Source organism: Henckelia pumila, unplaced genomic scaffold (assembly GCF_033568475.1).
Source record: "Henckelia pumila isolate YLH828 unplaced genomic scaffold, ASM3356847v2 CTG_461:::fragment_3, whole genome shotgun sequence".
NCBI classification, from domain to species: Eukaryota; Viridiplantae; Streptophyta; class Magnoliopsida; order Lamiales; family Gesneriaceae; genus Henckelia; species Henckelia pumila.
In genome coordinates, this window is record NW_027331831.1 from 3,744,021 (window position 1) to 3,756,620 (window position 12,600).

The following is a 12,600-nucleotide window of genomic DNA, read 5'->3' on the forward strand; positions in this document are numbered from 1 at the left end:
AAGTGAGGTAAGTTAATAATTATTTAATTTGTGACCAAAATACGCTCACATATAACCATAGTATATCACAAGCGCAAAATTAAAGATAGTCGAAACTGATTAATCTGCGGAGAATATTTCTCATTCACGGGCGATCGAATCTTGAGAAAATTTATGAGGCGGAGATTTTTGTTTTGATTTTTCAACTATAAAGAACAAATCAGATATGAGGTCGGAACATAGAAAATTTATGAGGCATAGAAGTTTTGTTTTGATCGAATCGTTACTACTGTAGATTTTTTAATTTAATCAAGTGGGAAAAACAACGGAAAAAGTGTCCTGCCGGAACAATGTTTTAGTCAATAATTTTCCCAATCAGAATGCCTTGGAAACAAGTCAAACATGAGACAATTAAAAATTTCTGGCTTAATCAAGCTTACCAAATGGCAAGGATGTGATGCGATTCATCTTCTCAAGTGAGAAAAACAAAACATTGGATGGGCTTTTAATAACCGAAAATGTAAAGCCCAAAATAATAAAAGCCCAAACAAATAAAATATCGTAAAGTCGAAAATTGTAAAGCCCAAACTTTTAAAAAATTTAACCGGGTTAAGGCCCAATGCAACTATTTCTCCATTTATTTAGACCTCGACACTAAAACGGGAAGATATCCTCCCACGCACGCCACGTTAACAAAAAGTTAATCAAGCCCTTGCTAGCGACAATTCTTGACCCGCAAAATAGTGAGATACTATCTCCTTTGAACTCGGGTACTGCGGATCGTTCAGCGATGGCTATGCAGGCTGGGATAGGGGTTTCGAGGATACTCCTCATCGTCGGAGCAGGTATCTCTAGATTGTGCTTGTTTGTGTGTGTTTCGTTGTTGCAATTTTTGTGTTTGAGTTTGATCCGACTTTTGGTGAGAGTTTTTCTTGCTTTTATTTGGTGGAATTAGGTTATACGGGAACGATACTGATGAAGAACGGGAAATTATCAGATGTATTGGGTGAACTACAGGTACTTGATCTTCCACCTCCTTTTGAATTCTGAATCCAGCTGTATACATGTGTATGTAATTTGAAATCAATCTATTCATTTACCTTGTTGAGCTTCTGTAAGCTGGGAGTATAATTTTTGTCGTGGGGTTATATTGTCTTTAAGTTGAGGTGAAAAAATTTGTGAATCTCGCTATACTTTTTGTCACCTACTTTTTTAATTGTTTGAGAATAAGGAAGACACCGGTTACGATGATTTATCCGGTTTGGAGAAAAATTATATGTCCCCTTAGTTTTTTTTGTTTTCTGATCTCTTATATCAAGTCAGTATTAAATTTTACTGAATTCGTGAATAGTCGTTACAGTAGCTTGCGAAACGCTTTAGAATTGTTAACGAAAGCAGTCCCATCTGGAAATTGAGCATCAATAACTCTTTGGTACTCAACGCTCAAGCCTTCTCCCAGAGATTTCGAGGTTTCCAATAAAATGCTTCAATTTGGTTCATTTGTTGGCATTTCATAGTCATTTATGATTCTTTGGACGCAAATTGGTGACCAATTAATTGATAAGACTGTTCTCATAATTTCATGGTGCTAATGTGTTGTTATAAATGTCTTTTATGGTAAAGCTACTTTGTGTTGCAATCTGTTTACTATACATATGTCTTGTGTCGTCTACGTTTCACAGTTGTTTTCAAAGTTCTTTTGGCGTGTGTTTGGCAGAATCTAGTTAAGGGGATGGAGAAATCAGGGGAATCGGAAGGGGATTCTGAGGCAGTTGCTAGCCAGGTATACCGTAACTGATTAGGGATTACTCAAAAAGTTATTCTACTGTTTTTTTATTGTTATTTTAAACTTTAATCATTTATTTGATTGGTCTATTCTTACGTCCTGTTTCAATTACTTTTGTATATCTTTTTTGAGTGAAATAAAAAGAGAATTCTATCATTGTTACTTTGATGTCACTCCAATTTAATTCTTCTGTGAGCATTTACACTTTCCAGTGAGATGACTAGCTTTGGGCGTGGGAGATATCTCTTTGCCTGGTGTATATTAGTTAATTGTGCAGTTTTCTTTCTACTTTCTAGCATGGCATGGTATAGAGTTGCTCTTTCTTACTTCTGCCTGAGAATCTTGTGGGTGTCTTTTCTGTTTAGTCACATACCTGCGGACAAAAATATCGAATTTTAGCCGAAGATAATTCAAGTTTGAAAAGTGTGAATAACTGGAACTGTGAAGGTGAATAGCTTTAAATATTAAATATTAGGTATTAATTTGTTACATGGTTGATTACAGGTTCGTAGGCTAGCCATGGAGGTTCGCCAAATGGCCTCGTCTAGGCAGATTACTGTTTTTAATGGAAATTCTGGGCAAAGTTGGTATCTCTTGTTTATGCTAGACCATCAAGGAAAGGTTTAAGGATGTTTAAGTGATTTCCTCTCCTTTTCTTTTTAACAGTTAACTGGACTTCTCTAATAGTGCCTGCAGCTGCTTTAGGAGCTGTGGGTTATGGATACATGTGGTGGAAGGTAGAATAGCGTTTCATTATATTCATTTATGTTGCATTGGAGCATTCTGAAATATTCTTATTTTCTGCTGCTTGCATACAATTGGCTGAACCTTTTTCTTTTGTGTGTTGGTTCCCTGCTGGTTCTTCTTTTGGCAGGGTATTTCATTTTCAGACCTGATGTATGTAACCAAGCAAAATATGGCAAATGCTGTAACCAACTTGACAAAACATTTGGATCATGTGACAGAGGCCCTTGCAGTAAGTATATGTTATTTCTTGATAGGTTGTTTATTCATGCATACTGGTACCGATTGCCAAATTCAATAAGCAACTTTGCTTTCGTTTTATTATTTTTCTTTCAGTCTCTTTTTTAATTTCAATTTTCAATGCATATTATAAGCAGGCATATTGTTTCAAAAGTTCACTGTTTCCTGTAAATGTGCTATGGTACATACTTTATTCTCATAGAAGTCAATATAAAAAATTTTCAAGAATTTCATTTAAAGACTGCTCTCAAAAGAAATTTTAGTTTTAGTGTTGTGGTTTTTTTTTTCTTTGGTTTTTTTTCCCCTGATGAACCTAAGCAATGGAACTTCCTTAATAGATATGATTTTATATGGATGACGGAAACCTCTTAACAACTGGGATTTCCTTATATTATGAATTTTCATATATGATCTTTTGATCAGGCGGCAAAAAGACACTTGACGCAGAGGATTGAGAACTTGGACGGGAAACTGGATGAGCAAGTAGAGATATCCAAATTAATTAGGAGTGAGGTATATATTTAGTGCAATAATTTTACCCCTATGTCAATCTCAAAGTTGTGTCCCTAAAATGTGCATTGTAAGATAGATGTTTGCTTCTGGTGTAGATTGTCTCTGAAAGGTATAATCTGCTCTATCTCATTTTGGTTGGCAATCTGACTTATGAGCATGACCGAATAGCAAGCCTAGGAAATATCTTTTGATTTGAACATCATTCGAAATCATTGTTTTTGAAAAAACTAACTTGTGAATCAGGTTAATGATGTACGTGGTGATGTTTCTCAAATTGGATTTGATTTGGATGAATTGCAGAGGATGGTTTCTGGTTTGGTATGTTATTTTATCTCAAATTCTTGATTATTATATGGTGTGTATTTTTCTTGTAGTTTACTCTTTTGTTAAATCATTTGTTCAGAAGTCCTGAATCCCAACTGCCTCTCTGCCATAGGCCATAATTATTTTCTACATTACCCATCTTACCACCATTATTGATTTCTTCACTTGCTATTGTCTTCAGCTATTGTTTTTCTCCAGTCAGTTCTTTCTTTGCAGAGAGGTAAGGGATAGAAAGGTTGACTATATAGTAGAGGGTAGGCTACATGTTTTTTTTAGTTGGGTACTACTTTGGGATATGCACAAGGTAAAAGGGTACGATAGCCTACATTTTTATTCGAATAATTGAGTAGCACCAGATGTGGAAAAAATCTCAGTGAAGGATGCTTCTTTAACTTTTCCGTGGACTTAATTTTGTTTCATTATTAGAGTTTAAACTGTCCAACAGCAAGAACCTAAATTCACAAACAGTGGCAAACATGTCCTATTCGAATGCATCCTGCTTTATATTGTTGCGACTTTAAATTGGTGGTTGATGATTATGAAACAATTATTAGCTGCTGATACAACCTTTGTTTGTGATATCTTGGGAACTTCAATATATATATTTCTCGGAACAACTCGGGACCTTATTATTTTTAATAGGATGCTTCAAAGATGTATTTGACTTATTGGATGTTCTTCGTTTATTTTAAATTAGTCTCATGATTGTGAATAACTTTGACTGCTTATTACAATCAATATTGTTGGTTTTCTGGATAATAAGCATATCATATAATATATTCCCTTGTCTATCCTTTTTCTCATTGTAAGATGCTAAATTGCAGGATGGCAAGTTGCTGTCATTAGAAGGCAAACAGGTGAATTAACTTGTACATTTTAATTCATATTTATATAAAATGAATAAGCTTCCATTGCTTCATAACCCCTTCAAAAGTAAATATGATTATATTGTACAAAAACTTTCAAAGTACAACATTAATTTCTCAAGACCCTAGTAATGATGATAAGTGTTTGATCGTGCTTCGATACACATGTCATAGGAGCTTGCGAATGCTGGGGTTATGTACTTGTGTGGCATTGTCAACGGAAGAAAGATTAAAATGCCTGATTCGCTTCAGGTTCGGAATTTACTTATCTGATTTGCTATACACTTGGTTATATGCTGTCTAATTCAGATTGTATATCCCGGATTAAAATGGGCTAAGAGACTATTGCTTTAGGAAATTTCTTTTTTCTCCTCCAATTCCAAATTGTTCCTTTTTGGTAATGTGCGTTTATTTTCATTGCTCATTACGTACTACAAGTTAAACTAGCTTTTTTGTTATTTTTTTTCAGGAACAGTTTAAAATTGCTGGAAACTCAACACCAAGTTTAATGGTACCTTATCTATTTTCTGCTGTCTCTTCTTAACCTAAAGATATTGAAAAACAAAGTCAATTCAGAGAAAACTAACAAACAATTCACTCCCATTTGCAATGAAATGTGAACCCTATAAGTTCCACCCGTTGATTTTTTAAAATATTACGTTTCTATTTAAGATGCAAGTTCCACCCGTTGATATTATTTGTATAATTTCTATTACTCAATCAATATAATCTGATCTTTAGTATAAATTTAATCTCTTCCATTTCATGCACTCCTGAATACTCACAGGGTCTCAAGGAGCTAGCAGATTCTGTGCCTTCTGGAAATAATTTATTGACCAATGGAAATGTGCTAGAAGGCTCTGATAAGATGCCTCGAACCTATTCAAGGTATTATTTAAGTTGTTAAATTTTAATAATATTAGATTTTAAGTGGCAACAGACGTAGTTGAAGGGCGTTAAAATAAATTTTCAGATTGCAACTAAAGTGCTTATTTTATTATAATCTACTACATCGACTAGATTTCACTGCTCTGTATTCATGGATTTGAGAATATTTGGAATTTAAATATTGTTTATATCTATTTGGAAAGATGAAAATAAGATCAGGAGTTGAAAGAATTGGTTAAACTTGTTCAAATTCATCAAATTAAAATCGAAGAATTTGAAGAGGTTTAGATTGGAATTTGAAGCAGGGATTCTAAAATTTCATTTGTCAATTTTCCCGTCAAATTCTATTATTTGAACAGCTAATGGGATTCTTAAATGCTGTTTGTCAACTCTTACCAACATCAATTATGGAATTTGTAATTCCAAATTTATGTGCTTTCAAGTTCATGTCAGATCCAGTTAAATTTATATTCCGTACAGTTCTTGCAACTCTTCTTCCATTATAAATCAAATGGATTTAAATGCAGGATGGCTTCAAGCAAGTGTTGATCGTCCCCCCTTTTCTTCCTCGGTGGTCTTGTCCAGGAAGTTCATGTGTATAAAATTAACTGGCTCGATTAAGCAACTTCATATGATTTGTCTTGAATTGGTGAGTCCGTCTTATTTTACCTCTGAAATTTATGGGATGTCCTGCTTGTTAAACTCAGGGGCTACATAACATCGATATGGTGCTCAGTTTTGTTTCATCAGTAACTTTTATACATGCTTGCCAAATTTCCATGATAGTTTGTCAAGCATGATTATCTATTGCTGGTAGACATCAGGGCCTCGGATAAATCAAGAATAATTTGATCATTGATTTTATACTTTTTGTGGTCATTTTTCAAAATAAATTACGTGTAATTGACAACATAAATATAGTGTATTGAAGATGTGGAGGTCGCCTTTGCTGGCTGCCATAGTATTTTTTGAAACGACCTCACATGTCTATATATGTGAGACGGGTCGAGCTGGTCCATACGTGCAATGAAAAATATAATTTGACATAAAAAGTTTATTAATACGTTTCATGAGTCAGAATGAGTTGGAGATTAGTAAATAAAATTGACTTGATGGTGCTATAAGAGTTTTTATGTTAGTAGAGCTATCATCTAATTTTTTGGGGGTTGCTATCACAATTCGATCCATTTCCAGCTTCATCTCGAGCTCTCAGTTTTGAGCTTAACTTTGAATCAAGTTTAAGTTCGAATTTGAGCTAAGCCAAAAATTGTCCAGTCTTTAAAATATAAATTTACAAGAAATGGTAGCATCGTACTGAAAATCTTCCCGTTGGACACATTAGCCAACGCTGTCTTTGGACACACACACACTCCTTTGTGGAGAGGACGAGATGTTAAAGATCAAAATAATTTAAAATCAAATGAATTTTTAGATATGTGAGATGTTTTTTTTATTTTTTTAGAGTCAAATATGTGAGATGTTAAGAATAAAAACAAGGGAAAATAGCTGTTTTTGTCTGATAATTTGCTGCTGCTTCTTTTTTAAGTTTTCATCTATTAATTTTTCAATTTTGGATTTTGGTACAAACTTTTTAATTTCGAATATTTTACCAATATCTTCTACGAACTAAGTTTTAGAATAATGTAACTATTTTTAACCAAAAATGTATACATAAACTTTAATTTTCGAATGAGTTTCTAATTTCCGTACATTTCTTTATATTTGGAGAAAAGAGTTAAAAAAAATGTTTTTCAAAAGAGTGATAATAAATTAATAATCGTAACAATAAAAATAATAATTCGAATATGAGAATCTCCCGATATCCAAAGCAAAATAGGAGCATGGGTCATGAGTCATCCACTGTGCTTTTCTCGGTATTTCATGCTTTTGGCAAATGGCGTGCATTATGTTTCGTCAGTCTGGATAAGTTTAAACGTTTTTGGACAAAGGTCAAAAAAGAGGAATATAATACTGTTACTCGTCTCCCAAAAAATGTTACTAAAATTATTTTGAGTTTCCAAAAAAATTAATTTATTTTAAAAAAAAAGGTACCTACTTTTAAACTTGTAAATGGAATATCCGAATAATGCCAATCAAAGAACGAGCATATTATTCGTAAAAACTAAAAACCTTATATATCCAAAATAAATACATAAGAAATTAATTTTTTTTTAAAGAAAACACCAATGAGTATCGAAAAAACTTGCTTTTTTTTTTTTTTTTTTTATGGGGAACATCCGGACATGTTACAGCAGAGCCCTTGGCCTATGAACAATTCAAAATTTTCTACTCCATATTTTTTTTAAAAATGCTAGATGTACATTTTGTAATGTATACCTTAATTTACATTCTTACTTAAAATTTTTTTAATTTTCCTCATTAATTGCAAAATACCCATGATAAGAAATAAATATTTAGTTGATCAAAAAAAGTTTTATAATTAATAAAAAAAATATAAACTAAAATGTAGACTGAGGTGTATTTTTTTTTACTACATTGTTGTCATTTTTTTTTTTTTGAGCAGAAATTTTATGTCATCAATTCATTCCGCATTCATTTTTCCACAAACTAAAAGCTTAGAATTTGCAGAACAAGAACATTAATAATACGAAACAAAGCATAATATATCGAACTCCTTTGACTCAAACAAATTGCAAATGAGAAAATACAGCCAACCCAAACTTGAAACTACCAAGTTTGATTAATTTCTACTTAATACTTCCGGTGTTTCTAATTTCAACTCATTATTATTATTATTACCATCTGGGAATTGAAAAAAAGCAAACACCTTCGAATTATGCCCCTTAGTATACATTCTCATGAATGAAATCAATGGCAGAAAATGACTTTAAGTTCGCGTGGAGAGGAGCACTCATGTATCAGCGACGGATTGTCATGTGCGTAGGTGAAAGTAGCTGGGCAAGCATGCTTGAAGAACTCCGAGTAACTCGAAGCCCGACATGTCTGCGGGCTGTTGTAATGGTTCCGACAGCAAAGCTCGTCCGTCCCGAACGCCGCGCAGCCGCTCTTGCAGCCGACCACTTTCCCATGCGGAGCTCTCAGCTGCAGCCCATGAGGGCAGGTCGCCAGCAGGTCGGCCCGGCAGCCCACCACGGGGCACTGGCCCTCGCCTTCGTGCGGGGTCACGGTCATGGGCACGTTGAAGCCGTCCACGAGGCTGACGCCGTAGGAGGAGAGGTCGGTGTGGCCGTGGTGGAGGGAGAACTGAGCCAGGGTGGCGGGGGCCGCGCCGCCGGCTCCTTCGCATTGTAAGCGGCCGCCGCAGTCGCCTGTCTCGCAAGAGAAGCGTCCGTTCACGTGGGTGCACTGGGTTCGGGCCCAGATGCGGCCGGACCAGTGGGTGGCGGGGGCGGGGAAAGAGCGGTGGGTGACGGTGGGGAGGGCGAAGCCGCCGCGCTCGAGGACGGGGTGGCCGGCGTTGGGCTGTATGGCGGGCCAAACAGTGTAGGGACAGTTGTTGACGAGTGTTAGGATGAGGCCCGGGTCCGTAGCATTGGCGATGGTGAAGAAGAAGATGAAGAAGAAGACAACAATGGAGGAGAGAGAGTTGGCCATGGAGATTTTCTGCGATAATGCTAATAGTAAAGTATGTCCTTTGCCTCTGCATATATAGATACACGACACATCTGTTTGGAACTTTTTAAATTTACTTTTTTATTTTTATTTTTTTTTATAGAAAACAAAAACTTCTTTTTTAATCCATTGTTAAAAGCAACTTGAGTAAAATATGATTCTTTGGCGCAGGTTGATACGTTGAATAAACTCTTGATTGTCTTTGCAATCACATGTTTGATGTAATCATTGATCATAGATAAAAATAAAAATTTATTAAAAGTTAAATAACTCATTGATAACTCATCAACCCATTTTACCTTTGATTAAGCTTATCCATATGGATTATAAAAGCAATTTACAAAACCATCCCTTCAATATAAATAATAAAAATAAATAGGTTAATAATTGAGAGAGAAAGAAGGGCATTTTGGTCAATCTAAATTATTTCTACTAACTTATCTCACTTTTAAAAATCATATCAAACATAAAAATAACTATCAAATACATACTTATCTTCTCTTATTCATCACTTATACATCAATATTTTAATCCCTGAATAAATTTAGGAGAGTTTTTATGTTATTTTTTAAAAAATTTGATGCAGTACTTTCACGTGTCACATTTAGCCATACTAATTAAAGGTGAATGGTCTATGTCTACTCATTCGTCAGTCATCATCATTATTCTTTGGACAAAAGTGATAAACGGGAAATTCGATCCTATGGGCAAAACATACTTTAATTTGTGATTTTGAGATTACAATCCACAACTTTTAAAATTCTTGAAAGTCGGTATACACAATGAATGCCCCATAATTTTGGTTACACATTGATTTCAAATAGTTTTTTAAAGTTATGAAAACAATAATATATATGATCAAATGATATATCCCCAATCCAAAAAGCTTCTTTATAGTATCTTATTCATCACATTGAACAACAAATTAAAAAGGAACTGATGAACATGTACATAGTCACTCATAAACCGCAGCACCCGATAAACGAGGTGTGGGGATGGCAATGAGAGGCACCCTCTTCTTCAACACAATCCCAAACTTCTCATTAAGGTCTAAACCATCTCCCTCCACCAACTTCCAGTCGAAACTATGCACAAGCGACGCGAGCGACAACGACACGACTCTCTCAGCCATAGGGATCCCAGCACATATCCTTCGTCCCGAACCAAACGGTATGTAACTAAAATCATTCCCACTATAATCTCCTTTACCATCAAGAAACCTCTCCGGTACAAATTCCTCCGGCCTTTCCCATAATGAAGCATCCCTATGTATCGCCCACACGTTCACGAATACACGAGCCCCTTTCGGAACGGTGTAGCCTCCCACAATGCATGGCTTGCTAGGACAATGCGGCACCATGAGAGGAAGGACCGGATGAAGCCGAAGGATCTCTTTTATCACGGCTTTGAGGTACGGTAATTTGTCGATGTGCGATTCTTCAACCATGCTGTTTTTCCCCACTACTGAGTCGATTTCTTGTTGAGCTTTGATCATGATATATGGTTTGTTCATCATTTCGGCTAAGGCGAACTCCACCGTGCTAGAGGTTGTGTCCGTTCCCCCTACCACCATATCCTGTTTCATAATATTTGTCCCCGTAACATAGTTATAAATTTTGGTAAAGCGAGAAACACACTTGAGCTAGCGTACGTACCACTAGCAAGGCTTTGATATGAAGCATGGTGAAAGGAGTCTTGCTCGTTTTGGAGTCACTTCCATCCTCTTTGAGCTGCATCAACACTTGCAAGAAATCCCTTTTCATCTCCCCACCATTAGACCTACTCAATTTCACCCTCTGCTCAATGATTTCATCGAATAGCCTTTCGAGTTTCATTGTCACAACCTTCATTTTCTTCTTCAGTCCTTGAACATCCAACCACGCAAGACTCGGGAAGAAATCCGATACGTTCGGCTTCCCCAACAACTCCGTGATCTCCGACACCACTTGCCTGAACTCTGCCCCGATGGTAGCCCTTTCATCACCTTGCACGCTACCACCCCACAACATATTCGTCACAACATTGAGCATGTTCAAGAACATCTGCTCCCCTACGTTAACCGGAGATCCCGACAAGCCGTAGAAGTACTTGACCGTGCTTCGAACTTCATGCCTTCTATAAGAATAGAATGCATCAAGGGTTGAACTCCCAAGCATGTCGCGTACGCACACCTTCCTCAGCATCCTCCACTCCGGCCCGTAGGGGGTGAAAACTATGTCGTGTCCGCTGTATTCCATCGCTGTGTTCACGGATGGCATGTCCCGATTGGCGAATGTAACGTCGTGTTCCTTCAGCACTTGTCGTGCCATGGCGGGTGAGCTTATCACTATGGCTTTCTTGGTGCCGAGATTCATGGACAAGATCGGACCGTAGACTCGAGCCAGACTCGCGAAATATGAGTGTAGTTCGGGGTCGAGGTATGGGAGGCTGCCTACAATAGGCAAGCCTCTAGGACCTGGAGGCATTGGATGTTGAGATCTTGAGATCAAATGCTTGAACAAAAGCCAAGAATACCAAATCAGCGTAAGGAATATTATGATCACATACATGATAGCCATGTGTGTATTAATTGTAGCTTGAAGAGATCGAGCTGAATTGTTGGCGAAGTAGTAAGTTTATTTATTCATGGGATCGAATGAGCAAATAGTGGATAAATAATAAACTATTTGGTTGATATAAGTAAAAACCAATATTTTAGAGGTTTTAAATTTTTTATGTAATGTTCTTTACTATAGTGGCGCGGATAAATCTTTGGACATGAATATAAACCGACAAAATGGTATATACGGCCGGCCGAATGATGACAAGAGTTTGTTTGAAAAGTATCTTCTTGGGTTCTACGTTGATATGCTAGGGACTACTATCATGGTCAATTTGTCATGTTCTATATATACATATATAATTATTGAACAAAATTATGATTTTTTCTTTTATATTTCAAAATTTTTATATTTATCACTTATAGTTATCATTTTCAATTTTATTTTTTCGATAAAAAATATTAAAAAATGATTTATTTTAAATGTAACATAAATTATTTATGCATGTGAATTTTTACTTATATAGATTATTAGTGTATATAATATACACACACAACCAATATAAATTATAATAACTGTGTGTGTGGGTGCCAAAAGTTTTGACAAAATAAACATTTTAGCAGGAAAATTTATATAATAATTGTGTTAAAGAAAATAAACATATATTCATTTTCACAGCAAGAAAAAGGATAAATATTTAATCTGTCCGCTATTTCAATTTAAATTTTTTATATTAGAGTGATTGGAACAATTTACTAACTCATTGACCATTCTCGATTCATAAATGCGCCTCGAATTTTCCCTTGGTCTATGTTTTGTTTGGATTCGAGTAATTATATCGTGATGTTACATATCTATATTTGACACTGATTGATCTGTCTGCAATAAAAAATAAATATTTTTAACATTAAAAATAATATTTTCTCATAAGTTAAGTCAAATATTAATCTCATAAAATCGACCTACCCTTAAACTGTCTCGTAAAAATTTTATGTTTGAAATATAAATATCCAAACCAACTACATCTATTCTGGGTAGTAATTTGAGAAGGATCGATCACTAAAGGCCCAAATCTATTTCCACGCCATTTCTTTCTTCAGCATCTAAATGTAACGCTCGGATGGAT

General features: G+C 35.6%; 3 protein-coding genes across 3 annotated transcripts; 1 reads left to right on the forward strand and 2 right to left on the reverse strand.

Moving 5' to 3' along the window:
- Positions 1-647: 647 nt before the first annotated feature.
- LOC140871529 (uncharacterized) lies at positions 648-6,125 on the forward strand. The gene is made up of 13 exons (XM_073274066.1): positions 648-824; positions 935-996; positions 1,697-1,762; positions 2,270-2,348; positions 2,432-2,502; positions 2,640-2,741; positions 3,173-3,262; positions 3,506-3,580; positions 4,411-4,443; positions 4,627-4,704; positions 4,922-4,963; positions 5,240-5,340; positions 5,868-6,125. The coding sequence occupies exons 1-13, from the start codon at positions 770-772 to the stop codon at positions 5,887-5,889; spliced, it is 876 nt and encodes a 291-aa protein (XP_073130167.1). The 5' UTR covers positions 648-769; the 3' UTR covers positions 5,890-6,125.
- Positions 6,126-7,955: 1,830 nt separating this feature from the next.
- LOC140872203 (osmotin-like protein) lies at positions 7,956-9,040 on the reverse strand. The gene has a single exon (XM_073274996.1). The coding sequence runs from the start codon at positions 8,914-8,916 to the stop codon at positions 8,170-8,172; it is 747 nt and encodes a 248-aa protein (XP_073131097.1). The 5' UTR covers positions 8,917-9,040; the 3' UTR covers positions 7,956-8,169.
- Positions 9,041-9,811: 771 nt separating this feature from the next.
- On the reverse strand, positions 9,812-11,399 carry LOC140871528 (flavonoid 3'-monooxygenase-like). The gene is made up of 2 exons (XM_073274064.1): positions 10,590-11,399; positions 9,812-10,510 (listed from the first exon to the last, which is right to left on the reverse strand). The coding sequence occupies exons 1-2, from the start codon at positions 11,397-11,399 to the stop codon at positions 9,890-9,892; spliced, it is 1,431 nt and encodes a 476-aa protein (XP_073130165.1). The 3' UTR covers positions 9,812-9,889.
- Between the last annotated feature and the right edge of the window lie 1,201 nt (positions 11,400-12,600).